Raw genomic sequence first — 17,698 nt, forward strand, 5'->3', positions numbered from 1 at the left:
CTTCAGGTCTAAATAAGACACATATAATTTTTCCTGAATTCTCATCAGAGCACCACATCACGTTCACAGTTCAAGACTAGCCTGGTGTACAATTGCATATAAGCTGCTTTCCCAGATTCAAATGTCAGAGTCACACGTGGCCTGTTTTTAACTCTGAGGAATGTAAAGCTATTTAAAGGAATGACCTAGACCCCTAGATCAGCCACAAGGCCACCTCTGCCTCTCCTCGCACTCAGATCCACACTGGAGAAAGTGGAAGACACTTCAGATACATGGATGTAGGCTGTCTTCTCCCCACCTTCATGCTCTATCCCTTCCTCCCCAGAACCAGTTGCACACTTTCTGAAACAATGCTTTTCTTGCCAGTTTCTCTTCATTCAAAGAAAAGGTACAAGATCTTTCTTTCCTTACCTCCACACAACCTTGAATTTACAACCTTGAAATCAACCAGTCTGTATAAAATTAAATGTGAATACAATCATTGCTTCAGCAACAGCTAGGATTTAGAAAAAATGATTCTTATAGAAATGCTTTCTGGGAAAGCTTGCATAAAAACTTTAGTTTTCAAAACATTTAAAGAGAAAATTTAAGGTAGTCATTAAAAGAGTCAACTTTTTTTTATTAGCATAGGAAAATTTATATTTAGAAGACAAACCCCAAAAGAGAAAATAAATGGAACATTAAAAGAAATGTTATTTTCTTCATGGGTATCTTTCCTGAGTTTGTTGAGAAATTCATTCAAGAAATAATCTAGCTCTAGTTTGTGTACATTTAATACCCTGTTTAAATGTTTGAAATTTAAAGGATCTACCTCTGCTAGGCACTGTATCTAACTCCTTTTAAGTATCAACTACTTGATCGTTTAAAAGATGAGGTTTAATAAATTACCCTTAGGGTAAAAATGTGATGGTAAACCAGAGAGGATTAAGGTAGCTCAAAAATAGAAAGCAGAGAGCTGGAGGTATCTGCTCTGGCCTGCAGAGATGGCAAAGTGTACGTACATTGTATTTCCCACAGTTGTGCTCCTTTGCAGAAATAATTCTTAAAATGTAATTGTCTAGACTGATACCCAAAACTAATGTGGCCAAGTTGACACTGCTACAGGAACATTAGTTCTGCATTTTCAGAAACCAGAGGGCTTGGTTTTTGATCAGTTTTATGCTGACTAGTTTATGTTCCTGGCATGTGGACTTAATGTTCATAGGTAATGAGTTAAAATCTGACAGCATGGCAGAGAGTTCTCAGATTTGTGATGACACTTTGAGTGGGGTGTCTCATGGCTTTCACTCTACCTTGCCACAGGAATGTGCTCATCTGTGGCCCTACATGCAAAAACAGAGATTGTTAGCTGGAACGCCTGCCTTCTGAACTGCTCAGTTATGCAATGTAACTTAAAATCATGTTTCTTAAGGCCCTTGACCACTACGCTGTCAATCCCAGTAAGTCTTTGATTTTCGAAAACAGTTTTGATTGCTTACTCTCTAAAAACATAACTGAAAACTATGTAATTACACATGCCCACTGTAAAATGACCAAACAAATGTGAAACAACGTTAAGTGTCACAGAAGCACCTCGAGGCTCCCTGCAGCCAACACCCACCAGCCACCTCCCCCGGAAGAAATCTCTGCTGTTAGCGTGGCGCATTGCCTTCCGGTTGCTCTTCTGTCCATTGACATACTTAAGTGTGTATCTTCAGAACAGTATTTTTCAGTCTGTGGTTGAGTCTTAAAATCAGTTTAATGAGTCATGACCAGCATTTTGGAAAAAAAAGGGGGGGGAATTGAATGGGATGGAAAGAAATAGAACAGGATAGAAAAAATTCAGAGTGTACTGCATGAAGTAAGGGTCCACTCAGTCATATAAACTGTGTATCTTACTGAGGGTCATTTCCAAAACGACTTTGAAAGCCACTGCTGTAGAAAATCTATAGTATTACCTCATGTTTTCCTTTCCTCTTTTGCAATAAATGGTGACACATCATAAGACCGTTTTACAATTTTTTAAAAAAATATTTGGGGGGGTAATTAGGCTAATTTATTTACTTATTTTCTTACTAGAGGTACTGGGGGTTGAACCCAAGACTAATGCAGGTGAGGCATGCACTCTACCACAGAGCTATGCCCTCCGCCATTACAGTTTTTATCTTCAGTCTGTCACAAAGATTCTTCTTGTCAACACGCAGTTACAGCTCATTATTTATAACTGCTACTGAGCAGTATGACATGTTCTGAATGCATCATACTTTCTCAGCCACTTCTGGGAACTTAGCTTGCTTTTAATTTTGTTCTAAGTGATGCTACAGTGAGTATACATGCACATGCCGCATTGTGCATAAGCACAAGAAGTCTTTTAGAGTAAATGAGAAGAAATTAAATAGCTGAGTATAGATATTTCCTATTTTAACAAATACATTCTAAAGTGGATAGATCAATTTGCACTCTGACCAGAAGACAATCCATTTTTCTACACTTTGATCAACACCATATATTATCAAATGCTTCGATTCTGCAAATCTGATTTTGTTTTATTTTGCATTTATCTGAATGCTGATGAGGTTTACTGCACTTTGGTGAATTTTCTGTTTGGGTCCCAAGCTTCTTTTTTCTTACTGATTTGTAAATACTCTTTACATTGTCTGATTACTACTCCCTTTATTGTATTTTACACTTTATCTGTGTTTTTACCTAATCTGCTATTTCTTTTCAATTTAAAGGGCAGTTCCCAACCCCATTACCTAGACTACAGGCAATTTGTAATCTCGCCACCAAAACAGTGTCTCAGGTCCCTGCTGCTGCCGTATCGTGACAAGACAGAATGTCATGACTACTTCAGCACTCTGGGCGGCTCTGGCAGGATTACTGAGATGTGAGTAATCACAGGGGTTAGAGTTGGGGAGAAAGAGTTAAATCTGAGACTGGTAGTGATGGGAGTCTGGCTGTAACATTTGCAAGTCCTCTTGATTTCCTGAACAACTTCAGCTAATACTGGGTAGGAGAATTATTATTCCTCCTTTTCTATCTTATTAAGTCATTGCTCTTTTTCATATTCCCCATCCCAAAATGTGTATTTATTTAGGTCTTAATAATTTTAGGAAAGCAAAAATTATAAAAATTCACATAGATATCTTTTAAAATTTGTGTTCTTTAGTTAAATATTAGTAACTACCAAGATTGCAGCAAACGTTAGCCACATCATTTTGAGTTTTAAAGCATTCTCTCAATCTTTCAGTTTAGCACACTGAAAATACTATGCATCCTAAATACTCAAAAACATTGCAACCCGTGTTTACATAGACAATATTATTCTATTTTTATTAAAACAAACTTCCCTTAAAAAGACATCATAGAAGCTGACCATATTGCAATGTCAGATCTACAGAGTATGTCCATGATTCATATCTATGTGGTTCCTATTGCAAAAGATAGACAGTATTTGGTCTCATTAAAATTTAAATGAGATCCAAGTTTAAAATTGGAATACTCCATGTTCCTTTTATAGTTTTGTTAAAATACTGAACATTATTACGTTTTTAAAACTTAGAAGGAAACTACGAAATTCACTGTGAGAGGCAATTTACTTAAAGTGTCAAAAATTGTATTTACTAGCATGAGCATGACATTAAACAGCCAGCATTTCCCTCTGGGGTGGCAGGAGGACCCGGAAGAAGACCAGTGCTTTGCTAGCATGGACGTGGGCAAGGTGCGGGGGAGGGTTTTACACATTTCGTCTCATGTCATCCTAAGAACCGTTCTGAAGGGTAGTGATTTTTATCCTCATTTTATAGATGACTGAGATTAATAAAACTGTCCAACCAAGGCTGCAGAGCTGGGATATGAAACGAGGCGGCCCCTTAACACTACCCTGACTCAGCCTCCTGACTCAGCACTGGGAGACTGTGAAATCATGGACATTTCCTCGGGTTACTTCAAATATGAAATAATATTTATGCTCCTTCCCAGGCCTGAAATACTATTCCTCTTCTTAAAAGGAGTTGCTGTGTTTAACATGTTTTACTTGTACCTTTGAACATTTAATGGTCAAATCTTTTTGGAAAGCAGGTACATGTAATAAACTGGAAGTGTGGGGTCTCTGCAGCTGTGCAGTGCACACCAGTCTGCCTTATCGTCTCATGGCACATTACGGTGGCCAAGTTAGTTGCCCATTCCTGGTGCTTTGAGGCATGATTTATATTATATATCCCGTCTCCTGAAACTACAATTCACAACACAAGCCCGGAACTGTTAAGTACTACAAGTTGAATAAAAGATGGATTACATACATTCCCCCAGTTGACCAAAGTGTAGTATCAGCCTATTTCTGAATTCTCTCTGCTAAGCGTTGGGAATTTTTGAACAACTAGGGAAGAGAGTTTCAAGCAGGAGCTCCTTGAAAAAGTAAAAAATATTTTCCCTTTGTGAATGGGGCCAAAACATACATGGGTTTCTCCATATGGGACGAACCACCCTGCTGAAAGACCGTACAACCTTGTAAACTTAAGGACGGTGAACAGATTTGCTCTGGCCTCTTTCCTTTCCTTTTGTAAAATGCAATAAAGGAACTCAACTGTAGTTTAAATCTACAAATGCTCAGCAGTCAATCTCTGCACAACAGTGTGGAAGGCACCAGACGCAAGACCAAGAACACTGAACTCACAAGGGGTTCTTGGGAGGTCCACCCAGAGAACCACAGGATGGGGGACAGAGAGTTGATGCCAAAGTTACATTTGAGAAGACCATGAAGAATGAGTACGATTTCAATAGGCATATGACTGGGGTTTGGTGTGAGGGAAGGTCTATTTGAGTGGCAGCTTCTGAGTGAGAGGAAGTTCCAGCAAAGGACAGGAGTCAGCCAAGTGCCCAGTCTGTCCTGCATTCAGGACCACGGAGAGGTACAGTCCTGGGTGAGCTGAAGGGGTAGTCAGGGGCCATATGAGACTGTGACGTCAGGCAAGATGATCTCATGAGAAGAGGCTGGAGCCGAAGCCAGGCCCGTGTGGAGCAGCACATGGTGACTGTGGGGAGCAGGAGCCCAGGAGGGGCTGTAGCTCCGACCTGAGTCACTGAGAGAACGACTCTCTTGGAGGAGAGTGGGGAGGAAGTGAGAGAGATGATGGCGGGAGTGGAGGTGGGGGCGGCATGGAATCCTTCCCAACACAGACCACCAGTAGCTCCACAGTAAGGAGAAATGATAAGCAAGAGACTCGACAGTCTGGGCCCAGTGCCCCCACCGTGTGCTCCCTGGCAGAACTTCCCATGGGACGGCAGGAAGCTGCATCAAAGCCTCAGCCTTCTGTTTGGTATCTAGACAAGTGGGGGCACTGGGCAGATGGGTGGGGAGGGGGAGGATAGTCCAGAAGATGGTGTTATGCCCACCTCCAGCATAAAGGGGTTTTACTTCCTCTAAGTGAGTGCCAGCAAGGAACCGGTTAGAACCCAATGGTGTAACTGCATGGCAGTGACAAGGACCTAACCTGACATGAACCGGTGCTCACTGTAATATAATTGGCACTGCAGCTTAGGCCCCCCCCATGGGTTTCTCTGTGTGTATCATGGGTAAGGACATGTGCAAAGAGGATAAACATGACTGGGCATTCCAGGGGCAAGAGCTGTCAATCAAAAGATCACCTCTAAGTGAGGGTAAAAGAGGAGGGACAAAGACCATTGCTATCTGCCCTTGGATCAGCCTGCCTCCTGTTCTTAAGGGTGTACTTTCCCTTCCCTAAATAAATCCTTTACAATCTTTTCTGCACAAACCACCATCTACCGTCTGTATTCTTAGCTTTCGAGTAATACAAGAACTGGGGTCTTTTCCCTGCCCCTTTGGAGTAACACCTCCTTTCATTCCAGCCTCAGGAACTAGCTGTTTAAAGGCCAAAGAAGCAAGGCTGCTTTGAGGCCCTTCAATCTTGAATTCTGGCAGAATCATCTTTATACAATGGGCTGAATCTGTGCGTGTGTACGGATTAGGGTTTCCTCCAGTTCCAAACTCTGTGTCTTTTGTTATTTTTTTTTCAAAATATATCATCTGAGCATTTTTAAAGTTGCTAAGTCCCTTAAAATGACTACCTAGTACACATGGCAAGATGCTGTGTGGAACATTCACTGCTGTATTATTTCTCACACTCACTTTTGACCTCAGGAGACTCCCATCATCAAGAAGCAGAGCGTGAGGCTAGCACCTCCCCAAGACAGGGAGGGAGAGAGGAGCCAGGGAACAGAGAGGGTACATTCCTGGGCTTTAAAAAGCAATGTCTAAGCAAAAGGCAGAGAGAGTCAACAGACCTACAGCTGAATAAACTCTTCTTCCTGCCCCTTCTGGGTAAGAGAAAGCTTCTCCGAGGAGGGAGGATGAAGGAACAAGGAGAAGAAAAGAGTGTCAGAAAAGATTCAAGTTCCAGCTCACTTTGGGCCAAGCCAGGGGTGGGGGCAGTGAGAAGGGGAGAGTGGCTGATGGGATTCTCTCTAAGTCTGGGGGTTCAAGAGTGGTAAGTCTGGGGGCCTGGTCCCCACAGGGAACTCGGGGGGGTCAGCCATGCAGAAGTGCCCTGTGTCATATGACACGGGATGGAACAGGGCAGTAAAGATGGCTTCCTGGGGTGTCAGAACAGCAGGGCTCTGCTCAGCTCCCGCATCTCCACGTCTCGAGAGGTGGGGAAGAACAGGCCAGACCTCCCAGGCCCTGGGGAGGTGAATGGACAGAGTAAGTGCTACAGAGGTCCTGCCTTCATGTAAAGGGGACACAGGCCCGAATGGAAACGTGGGCTGTGATTTGCCTGTAGGCTAACTGATTATGTTTTCTGATGTGTGAAATAGGGTCTCAATAGAAAAATTAAGTTCAGTTTTGGGGAAATGTTTTACAGACAGGTTTATTTTTTCTCCCCCGAATTTGTGATCAAAAAAGAACATATGCATCTGGTTTAGTTCATATCGCCTGGCCCCTGCCAGGCCTAGTTTTTCCTGGGATATGCTACCATCACTAACAGAGTCGTACTGGCTCCCGTTATTCCTACTAGAGGGAACTTTTTTCTCTGAAAGTCAGTTCTCTTGAAGAAGCTCAGAATTCTCCAGGAGAAAATACTGTGGTGGGAAAATACTACGTTCAGCACTACAGATGCAAAAGCTAACCAAGCTACGGGAGTTTGGCAGTGCACAAAGTACTGCTGTATCACCACAGCATGAGCCAGAAGTGCGCATTTACAGGTCAACACAGGCAAGATCACGTTCCAACACAGCCACCTGGCCCTCTAAGATAACAGTTCCCACCTTTGTTCACACAGAAAATGATGCTCATGCACTAGATACAGTCTTGGGAGCATGTCCAGGGTTTGACAAAATTCTCTCCTCCCCAACACTTTTTTTTCCCCCAGAACATTCAGGCAATACACGACCCTAGCTGTTGGTTATGCATAATGGAATGAAGTCTGGTTTGCAGATGAGGACATCGAAGTGGAAGGGGCTGGTACCAGTTTTTTATGACTTGATAAAGCAACCAATAGTCCAAGTTTACCTGCAGCATTTAAAAATGTATGACTTCTATAATATGGAGAAAAACCATTTTGTATTAAGATGAAAGAAAACAAAAACTTTGGCTTTTTTATTTGAAAGTGAGATAATTCATAGATAGTAACCCAAATTTTCCCATATGCATCACAGTGTATTCTCTAGTATTAGTAGAAACTAATCATTCTTTATAGGGAAACTTTAGCATTCACTGACAACAATTAAGATGCTATATATATATAATATATAATATATATTTTATATATTTATGTATTATTTTAAATAAAAATACATGAATCAGTAAATTTTTAAAAATTAGACAGTATTACAAACTGTAGGTCTAAGAAATATATTACATGTGAACTGTGCTAAATGGTTTGTTTAAATATCCAGAGATCGCTGACATCAAGCCAAGTCTCAAACCCAACACTCCCTTCATTAAAAGCAATTTCTATTAGGAGTCACAACAGAACTTGAAATGCTTATCTATGTATGTGTTCTGTTCTCACTATTATAAAGCCAATCAACAATCATTTTAGCTTCATGATTATGTTATGAACTTACCTTATGCCAAAATAGCAGGCGTAGAGCATGGTCAACAGATAGTTTTGAACATCTTAATAAAAAAGCCATCTATTTTTCGCATCTATGCTGATGGTGTAAATGGCCCCAAACTGTCAGTAACTCTTCCAAAGCACATTTAATATATGTGGAGACACGGACTAATATTACAGTAAATCAATTCACATCTCCTATGTTCACTATACCTGTTAACTCTACAAAAAAATGTGAATTAAGGAAGCCAAAGTGAAAACAGTACCCAGAAATAATTCTGAATTAACCAAAGTAGTAAAATAGAACATTATACTCGACAGTCATACACTCATACATATGTTTAAAGCACAATCACTAATTTTTTTCCCTGAATTGTCCAGGTTTAGCTACAAACTTACTATTACTGGTGAACTTTGGTCTTCTTTAACAGAAATTAGAAATATTAATTCACATACTTTTTTTCTCAAACCATTACTGTAAAATTTTATATCTTAAGAATCCATAATTTTTACATTCCTTGAGAAACAATATATAATATTGTTTTAATCAAATTTACTAACTGTAAAGAAGTATCTGTGTCAGAGTAAAGGAGATAAGAAAAAGATACACTTTACTCTCTTGTATCATTAGGTGTAGGGCTCACATAAGTATGTATGTAAAACACAATTACTACTTTTTGTTAGTAGGTATGCACTGTCAGCCTCAAAATTCAACTGGCTAACATTCCTACCAAAGCAAAAATGCAGCTTTTAGAAAAACAACCTACACTAGCTCATTAAATAAGTGAACACAGAAAGCATTTAGACTCTGTTAACTTGCCAAACTAATAATGGTGGAAAATGAAACAAAACTCTCCTGCTCTTTGTAGGAAAATTACCTCCCAAGCATCATTCAGACATTTCAGGCCCAACCATCAACCTTCTCCACCCACGTGCATCTGACATCAACTTGACCTAACGGGTACTACCATGGTGTCTGAGACTGCGAAGAATCACAGCAGGGAGGCTGTGGGCCTGCCACCCTGTCACTACCTCGGCCTCTAGCTCCTTAACGTGGGCCCTGAGCATGAGGGGTGGCACTTTCAGAAGCAGGTCAAGAGGCAGCAAAGCTGAAGAAATAAAAGGGGGAAAGATATGAGGCTTTAACATACAATACATTGAATTTCAGGGAGGTATGGATGATTTTACTGCCACCAACACTAAATTACCTGGTCTTGGTCTTGATCCTATTCCACCAGTGAAGTCTCTGAAAACAGAATTAGAAGGATTTATTCGACTTGGATTGTGACTAACATTTACTGAAAACCTATACCCCACTATGGTTCACGTGTGAACATAAAGGTACTTTTCTCTGAGGATGCTCTCAAGAGTTCAATAAAGAGTGAAAATAAACATATTTGAAACCAGAGCAGAGCAGACACTCTATGACCAAGGCCTCTTCCTGCCACAGTTGTTCATAAGCTCTAAGAATGATTCCGAGCCTAAATCTTACTACCTTGAGTGATTATCTAATCACATTTAAAATCAAAACAACTCATTTTGTATTAGAAAGAAATTATATTAAAAATTTTACATGTAATATTTTTCATGCTTTAGTCCTGCTGTCTTGAAGAAAAATTATCAGTATTCCTATAAAATGAGATGAGTTTTGCATTTAAGACGACTATATTTTTCCTTAATTCCCCAGTGTTATTAACATCACTCATTTGCCCTACCCTAAAATTCTCGATTTCCTGATCATTTTGCAACTTGGTGTCAGCGCCTTCCACCTAGTGGAAGAGGCATTAGACCCTACAAAGGGGAGCCATGAATAAACTTCAACCTTGTTTTTTTCTGTACTGTAATCAAGTCAATTTATTTTTCTTTTTAAAATTTTTAATAGACTTTATTTTTTTAGGGCAGTTTCAGGTTCACAGCAGAATTGAACAAAATACAGAGCTCACACATAGCCCTTCCCACCCACACGTATATACTCCCCTTCCCTCAACATCCCTCATCAGTGAGGCATATTTGGTACAGTCGATAAATGAACATGGGCACATTATTATCAACCAAAGTCCATAGTTTACATCAGGGTTCACTCTTGATGTTGTACATTCTATGGGCTTTGACAAATGCATAATCACACGTAGCCACCACTATAGTATCATACAGAATAATTTCATTGCCCTAAAATCCCTTGTGCTCCATCTATTCATTCCTCCCTCCCTCCCTCTCCCCAAACCCCTGGAAACCAGGATCTTTTTATTGTTTCTGTAGCTGTGACTTTTCCAGAATGTCATTTGGTTGGAATCATATAGTTTGTAGCTTTTTCAGACTGGTAGAGCCAATTTCTTATTAGTTTTTTTTTTAATGAAAGAAGAACCATCTATGCCCTGACAAGTTATGAGAACCATACTTTAATTTAATGCAATACAACAAAGGTGCATCAAATATCTGAGTGGAGTGGCAGGTGCCTACACAGGCAGTGCACTGAACCTCTGTCCATATATGGACCATATCTGCTTCAGCTCTCCACTCCTCTGGGGCAAAGGGCCGGCTCAGGGAGGAGGGAAAAAAACACACTTATAGGAACAGAGCCAGTTTGAGCTTGACTCTCGGGACTTCTGCTCCAGCAACTTGGGAGCAGACCCCACCCCTAACAGGGCAGTGATGGCCACTGGTCCAAGAGGAAGTCCTGCCTCAGATCTGATGCCAGCTCTAGCTCCTCCATCTCCAGCCTCACCTCCTACCAAGGTGATAGCTACCAATACACCCTGAGGAAAGGGGTGAGTTGCAACAACATCAAATCCAGCTCTCCCACAAAAGGCCCTGGGCACATGCAGTTTGCATGGGGATGGTCCCACACAAGAACACCCATTTCAAGACTGCAGTGGATAACTGTCTCATCTCAGTTTGTAGAGGCAGAGAGAAAGTTAAGCAAAATAAAAAGTCAGAGGAACTACTCTCAATTAAAAAGCAAAAGGAACCCTGTGAAAATAAATAACGAAACAGAAATAAACACTAAATCAGATATAGAATTCATATGTAGGTAATAAAAAAGTTAACTGAATAAGGGAAAATAATTGATTTCAACACTAAACATTTTAACAAGAAATTAGAAAATATAAAAAAAAGACTCAACCAGAAATGAATGACTCAATAGCTTAAATAAAAAACACACCAGAAGAAATAAACAATAGACTTAGTGATACAGAAGACACATAAATGATCTGGAAGACAGAATAATGGAAATCACTGGATCAGACAGCAGGAAGAAAAACACATTTTAAAGAAGAGTGTAATTTAACAGATCTCTAGTATAAAATTAAGGATTCCAACTTTCACATTATAGGGGTTCCAGAAGGAAGGGGGGGATCAAAAAATACTTGAGGAACTTATAGCTGAAAACTAAAAAAGTGAACAGATATTTAGGTACAGGAGCACACAGAGTCTCAAACGAGATGAAACGAAACACCAAAACATAGCATAACTAAAATGGCAAAAGTTAAAAATACAGTTTTCTAAAGGTAGCAAGAGAAAAACAGTTGTATACAAGGGAATACCCATAAGGCTATCAGCTAATTCTCTGCAGAAATTCTGCAGGTCAGAAGAGAGTGGCATGATATATCTAATGTACTGAAAGGGAAAAACCTGCAACCTAGGATACTCTGCCCAGCAAGATTATCATTTAGAATAGAAGGAGAAATAAAAAAACTTCTCAGACAAGCAAAAACTGTAAGAATTCAGTAATACTAAACCTACCCTAAAAAAAAATGTTGAAGGGTCATTTCTAAATGGAAAAGATGCAAGAATCCACCAGAAAAGAAAAATCACAATAGGGAAGGCAAATAAATAAAAGGATTGATGATACTTAAATAAGAGAGTACAACACAGCTTCAAAAAAAATAAATTATTTTTGTGAAAGCAATTATAACTACAATTAACAGCAAAAGGATAAACATGAATATGTAAACTAGGACACCAAAATATATAATTTGGGGGTAGGGTGGTAAAAATGTAGATCTTTTAGAATGTGTTTGAATTCATATGACCATCAGTTTAAAAAAAGTAGATACAGTTATGGGTCAACAAACTTGAAAACCAGGGTAACCACTAAATGAAAACATACAGAAGATTCACAAAAACCAAAAAGAAAGGAACTCAAGCATAATACAAAATGAAACCATCAAACCATAAAAGGAAAAACAAAATGAAGGAATGATGAAAGAAGAATTACAAAGTCAAACAGAAAACAGGGTTTAAAATGAAAAAAGCACATACCTATCAACAATTACTATAATGGCAATCGATTAAATGCTTCAATCAAAAAATATACAGTGGCAGATTAGATTCTTAAAAAAGGACCAACAATATGCTGCCTACAAGGGACTCACTTCAGGGTGAAAACCATACAGACTGAAAGTGAGGGGATGGAAGAAGGTATTTCATGCAAATAGAAACTATAAGACAGTGAAGGTAGCGATACTTATATCAGACAAAACAGGCTTTAAAACAAAGTTCATAAAGAAAGGCAAAGGAGGATATTATACAAAGGTAAGGGGTCAATAAAAGAAGAGGATATTATACTTGTTATGATATATAGACCCAATTTAAGAACATCCAAATACAAATACTAAAAACAAATACTAACAGACATAAAGGGAGAAACGGACAAGAAAACAATAACAGAAGACTTTAACACCCCACTGACATCAATAGACAGACCTTCCAGACATAAAATCAATAAGGCAACAGAGGGCCTAAAGGACAAAATAAGCCAGTTGGACTTAACTGATATCTTCAGGGCACTATGTCCAAAAAAGCCCAGAATACACATTCTTTTCAAGACTGCATGGAACATTCTCTAGAATAGACCAAATATACTAGGTCACAAAATAAGCCCCAACAAATTTAAGAGGATAGAAATTGCAAGCATCTTTTCTGACCACAACAGTATGAAACTAGAAATCAACCACAGAAAGAAAGACAACGGGAAAAAATGAACACATATACACTAGATAGCATTCTACTACAAAACCAATGGGTCAATGATGAAATCAAAGAAGAAATCAGAAAATACCTCGAGACAAATGACAACGAAACACAACCTCACAAAATCTCTGGGATGCAGCAAAAGCAGTTCTAAGAGGGAAGTTCATACTAATACAGGATTTCCACAAAAAAAAAAGGAAAAATCTCAAACAAACCACCTAACATACCATGTAAAAGAATTAGAAAAGGAAGAACAAACAAAACCCAAAGTCAGTAGAAGGAAGGAAATAGTAAAGATCAGAGAGGAAATAAACAACATAGAGATTTAAAAAAATAGAAAGGATCAATAAAATCAAGAGCTAGGCTTTTGAAAAGCCAAACCAAATCAACAAGCCTCTAGACCAGCTCACCTAGAAGAAAAGGGAGAGGACCCAAATAAAATAAGAAATGAAAGGGGAGAAACAACTGATACCACAGAAATAGGAAAAAAAAAACTGTAAGAGAATACTACGAATAGTTACATGCCAACAAATTAGACAATCTAGAAGAAATGGGTACGTTTTTAGAAACAGCCTGCCAAAACTGAGTCAAAAAAACAGATTAATTTGAATAGACTGATGAGTAGAAGCGAAATAGAATCTGTAACAAAAACAAAACTCCCTGAAAACAAAATCCAGGGCTGAACAGCTTCACTGGGAAATTCTACCAAATAAACAAAGAAGAACTTAAACTTATCCTTCTGAAACTTTTCCAAAACATTGAAAAGCAAGGGAACACTCCCAAAGTCATGCCATGAAGCCACCATCATTCTGATACTAAAACCAGACAAAGACTACAAAAGAAAGAAAATTATAGGCCAGTATTTTTTTATGAATATAGATACAAAAATCCTCAATAAAGTATTAGCAAACTGAATCCAACAATACATAAAGAGGATCATACACCATGATCAAGTTGGATTCATTCCAAGGATGGTTCAACATACACAAATCAATCAATGTGATACAGCACATTAACAAAAGACAAAAACCACATGATCATCTCAATAGATGCAGAAAAAGCATTTGATAAAATTCAACATCCGCTGATGACAACTCTCACCAAAGCAGGTATAGAGGGAACAAATCTCAACATAATAAAAAGCCATTTACAACAAACCCAGAGTCAACACTACACTCAACAGTGAAAAGTTGAAAGCCTATCACTAAATTCAAGAAACAAGACGAGGATGCCCATTCTCACCACTTCTACTCAATATAGCATTTAAAGTCCTTGCCACACCAATCAGAAAAGAAAAAGAAACAAATGTATCCAAATTGGAAGGGAGGGGGTAAAACTCACTATTTGTGGGTGACATGGTACTCTATAAAGAGAAACCTGAAGACTCCACACAAAAATCATTAGAACAAATGAATTCAGCAATGTAGTAAGGTACAAGATTAATATACGGAAATCTGTTGCACATCGTTACACTAACAATAAAATAGCAGAAAGAGAAAGTGAAAAAACAATACCGTTTAAAATCACACCAGAGTATATATCTGGAGGGAACTCTAATGCAAAAAGATACATGCCCACCAATGTTCATAGCAGCACTGTATACAACAGTCAAGACATGGAAGCAGCCTAAATGTCCATCAACAGATGACCAGATAAAGAAGTCGTGGTATATTTATGCAATGAAATACTACTCTGAAATAAAAAAGAATAAAATAATGCCATTTGCAGCAACATGGATGGACCTAGAGATCATCATTCTAAGTGAAGTAAGCCAGAAAGAGAAAAGAAAAATACTGTATGATATCACTTATATGTGGAATCTAAACAAAAAAAGAGAAAAAAGGACACTACGAACTCATCTACAAAACAGAAACAGACTTGCAGACTTAGTAAACAATCTTATGGTTACTGGAGAAAGGGGGTGGGAAGGGATAAATTTGAGGGTTTGAGATTTACAAATGCTAGCCACTGTATATAAAAATACTTTAAAAAACTTTCTTTTGTACAGCACAGGGAACTATGTTCAATATCTTGTAATAACCCTTAATGGAAAAAAATTAAAATGAATATAGGTACGTACATGCATGACTGGGACATTGTCCTGTACACCAAAGATTCACATTGTAATTGACTGTACTTCAATAAAAATAAAATAAAATCACACCAGATTATAAAATAGAATAAAATAGCTAGGTATAAACTTAACCAAGGATGTGAAAGACCTATATGCTAAAAACCATAAAGCACTGATAAAGGAAATGCAAGATGATACAAAGAAACGGAAAGATAGCCCATGTTCTTAGATTGGAAGAATTAATATTGTCTAAGGGCTGTACTACCCAAAGCATTCTACATATTTACTGTGATCCCTATTGAAATACTCAGAACGTATTTCATGGAACTAGAACAAATAAACCTAAAATTTATGTGGAATCACAAAAGACCCAGAATTATCAACGCAATCCTGAGGGAAAAGAAAAAAGCTGGAAGCATAATCTTTCTAGACTCCAGACAATACTACAAAACTTCAGTAATCAAAACAGCCTGGAATTAGCACAAAAACAGACATATAGCTCAATGGAACAGAACAGAGAGCCCATAAATAAATCCACAATTGAGAAAAGAGTGGTGCTGTGAAAACTGGACAGCTACATGTAAAATAATGAAATCAGAACAGTCCCCCAGACCATGCATAAAAATAAACTCAAAGTGACTTAAAGACATAAATATAAGACATGATACCAAAAAAATTCCTAGAAGAGAACATAGGCAGAATACTCTTTGACATAAATTGTAGCAATATCTTTTTGGATCTGTCTTCTAAGGCAAAACAAAGAAAAGTAAAACTAAACAAGGAACATAATCAAACTTAAACACTTTTGTCCAGCAAAGGAAACCACAGACAGGCAAAATGAAAAGACAGCCTATGAAATGGGAGAAAATATTTGCAAATGATATGACCAACAATGGGTTAATATCCAAAATATACAAAAAGCTCATAATACTCAGTATTTTTTAAAAAGCACAAACAACCCAATTAAAAACAGGAAGAGACCAGAATAGACATTTTTCCTAAGGAGATATTCAGATGGCCAACAGGCACATGAACAGATGCTCAACACTGTTAATCATCAGACAAATGCAAATCAAAACCACCATGAGATATCACCTCGTACCTATCAGAATGGCCATTATCAAAAAGTCTACAAATAACAAATGTTGGACAGGATGTGGAGAAAAAGGAAACTTCATAAATGTTTTTAGGAATGTAAATTGGTGCAGCCCCTATGGGAAACAGTATGGAGGTTCCTCAAAAAGCTAAAAATAGAACTACCATGTGATACAACAGTTCCATTCTTGGGTATGTATCCAGAAAAAAAAAAAACATTGAAAAGATACATGCATCCCAATGTTGAAAGGAACACTATTTACAATAGCCAAGCAATCCATCAACAGATGAATGAATAAAGAAGATATGGGGTGTGTGTGTGGGGGGTGTGTGTGTGTGTGTGTATTCACATATATGAATATTATTCAGCCATAAAAAAGAATGAAATTCTGCCACTTACAGTAGCATGCATGGATGTGGAAAATATTATGCTTAATGAAATAAGTCAGATACAGAGGGACAAATACTGTATGCTATCCTTGTACGTGGGATCTAAAATATAATATAAACATTTATGTAAAACAGAAACAGACTCACACATATGGAAAACATACTAGTGGTTACCAAAGGGGAAAAGGAAGGGGGAGAGGTAAATTAAGGGAATGGAATTAAGAGATACAAACCTCTATGTATAAAATATACAATAAGGACATATTGTATAGCACAGGGAATTACAGATATTATCTTGCAATAACTTGAGAAGTAGTACAACCTACAAAAATACTGAATCACTATGCTGTACAGCTGAAACTAACACAATATTGTAAATCAAGTGTACTTCACTTAAAAAGATACTTTGTCTAAGAAAAAGTGTGCTACTGGGTATGTGTGAAATAGACCTCTCTGGCTAGGCTGAGTTGCTTTCAACTTTGCTGCCCCTTCATAGAATTCTAAGTTACTCTTTAAGAAACTTCAGGGAATCTTTAAAAATAACTATCACATATTCATTCATTCATTCATTCATTCAAAAATATTTAGTAAGCAACCACTGTGTGTAGGCAGTGTGCTAGACACTGGAGATGGGGTGCTGAAAAGAAACAGTTTCTATAATCTTGGAAGTTACAAGATTGCACAGGTCGAGCAGAAAAACTGTTCATATCTCTGGGAATTATATCACAGATCACAAGAAAACAGTTATCTGTAATTTCAAAATAGATCAAACTCTTAATCAGAAAGGACAACTTTTAACGATAAAGTTGTTTGGTCCACAAGGGTGGACAAAAGATGGAAATTATGCAGAGCCTGAGGACAGTCTGCCTCTAGACTGGACCAGATTGAATGTTTATGTCCAATAAAACATTACGGCTGTAGAGGGTAGTTTCCATGACAACGCAAGCTAGAAAAGATAGAAATGGTTTAACACAAAGAGGACATTCCAGAAACGTTTTATGGTGAAAAAGCTTATCATAATGAAGCTTGTGTCCTCTGAAAGTTTGGAAATGGGCATTGACCAACAGCACTTCAGACTGATAAAACAGAATTTCAGAGAAATGGAAGGTTA

General features: G+C 38.2%; 1 protein-coding gene across 1 annotated transcript in view; it reads right to left on the minus strand.

Annotated features, from left to right (window-relative positions):
• LOC140686657 (serine/threonine-protein kinase Nek10-like) overlaps positions 1–17,698 on the minus strand; it is a 77,275-nt gene that overhangs the window by 10,112 nt on the left and 49,465 nt on the right. The window contains exons 8-9 of the mRNA XM_072940860.1: positions 9,263–9,300; positions 9,023–9,163 (exon numbers count right to left, since the gene is read on the minus strand). Coding sequence (XP_072796961.1) covers positions 9,023–9,163; positions 9,263–9,300 — 179 coding nt within the window. The remainder of the gene's footprint in view (positions 1–9,022; positions 9,164–9,262; positions 9,301–17,698) is intronic.

This window comes from Vicugna pacos, chromosome 17, assembly GCF_048564905.1.
Source record: "Vicugna pacos chromosome 17, VicPac4, whole genome shotgun sequence".
Classification (NCBI taxonomy): Eukaryota; Metazoa; Chordata; class Mammalia; order Artiodactyla; family Camelidae; genus Vicugna; species Vicugna pacos.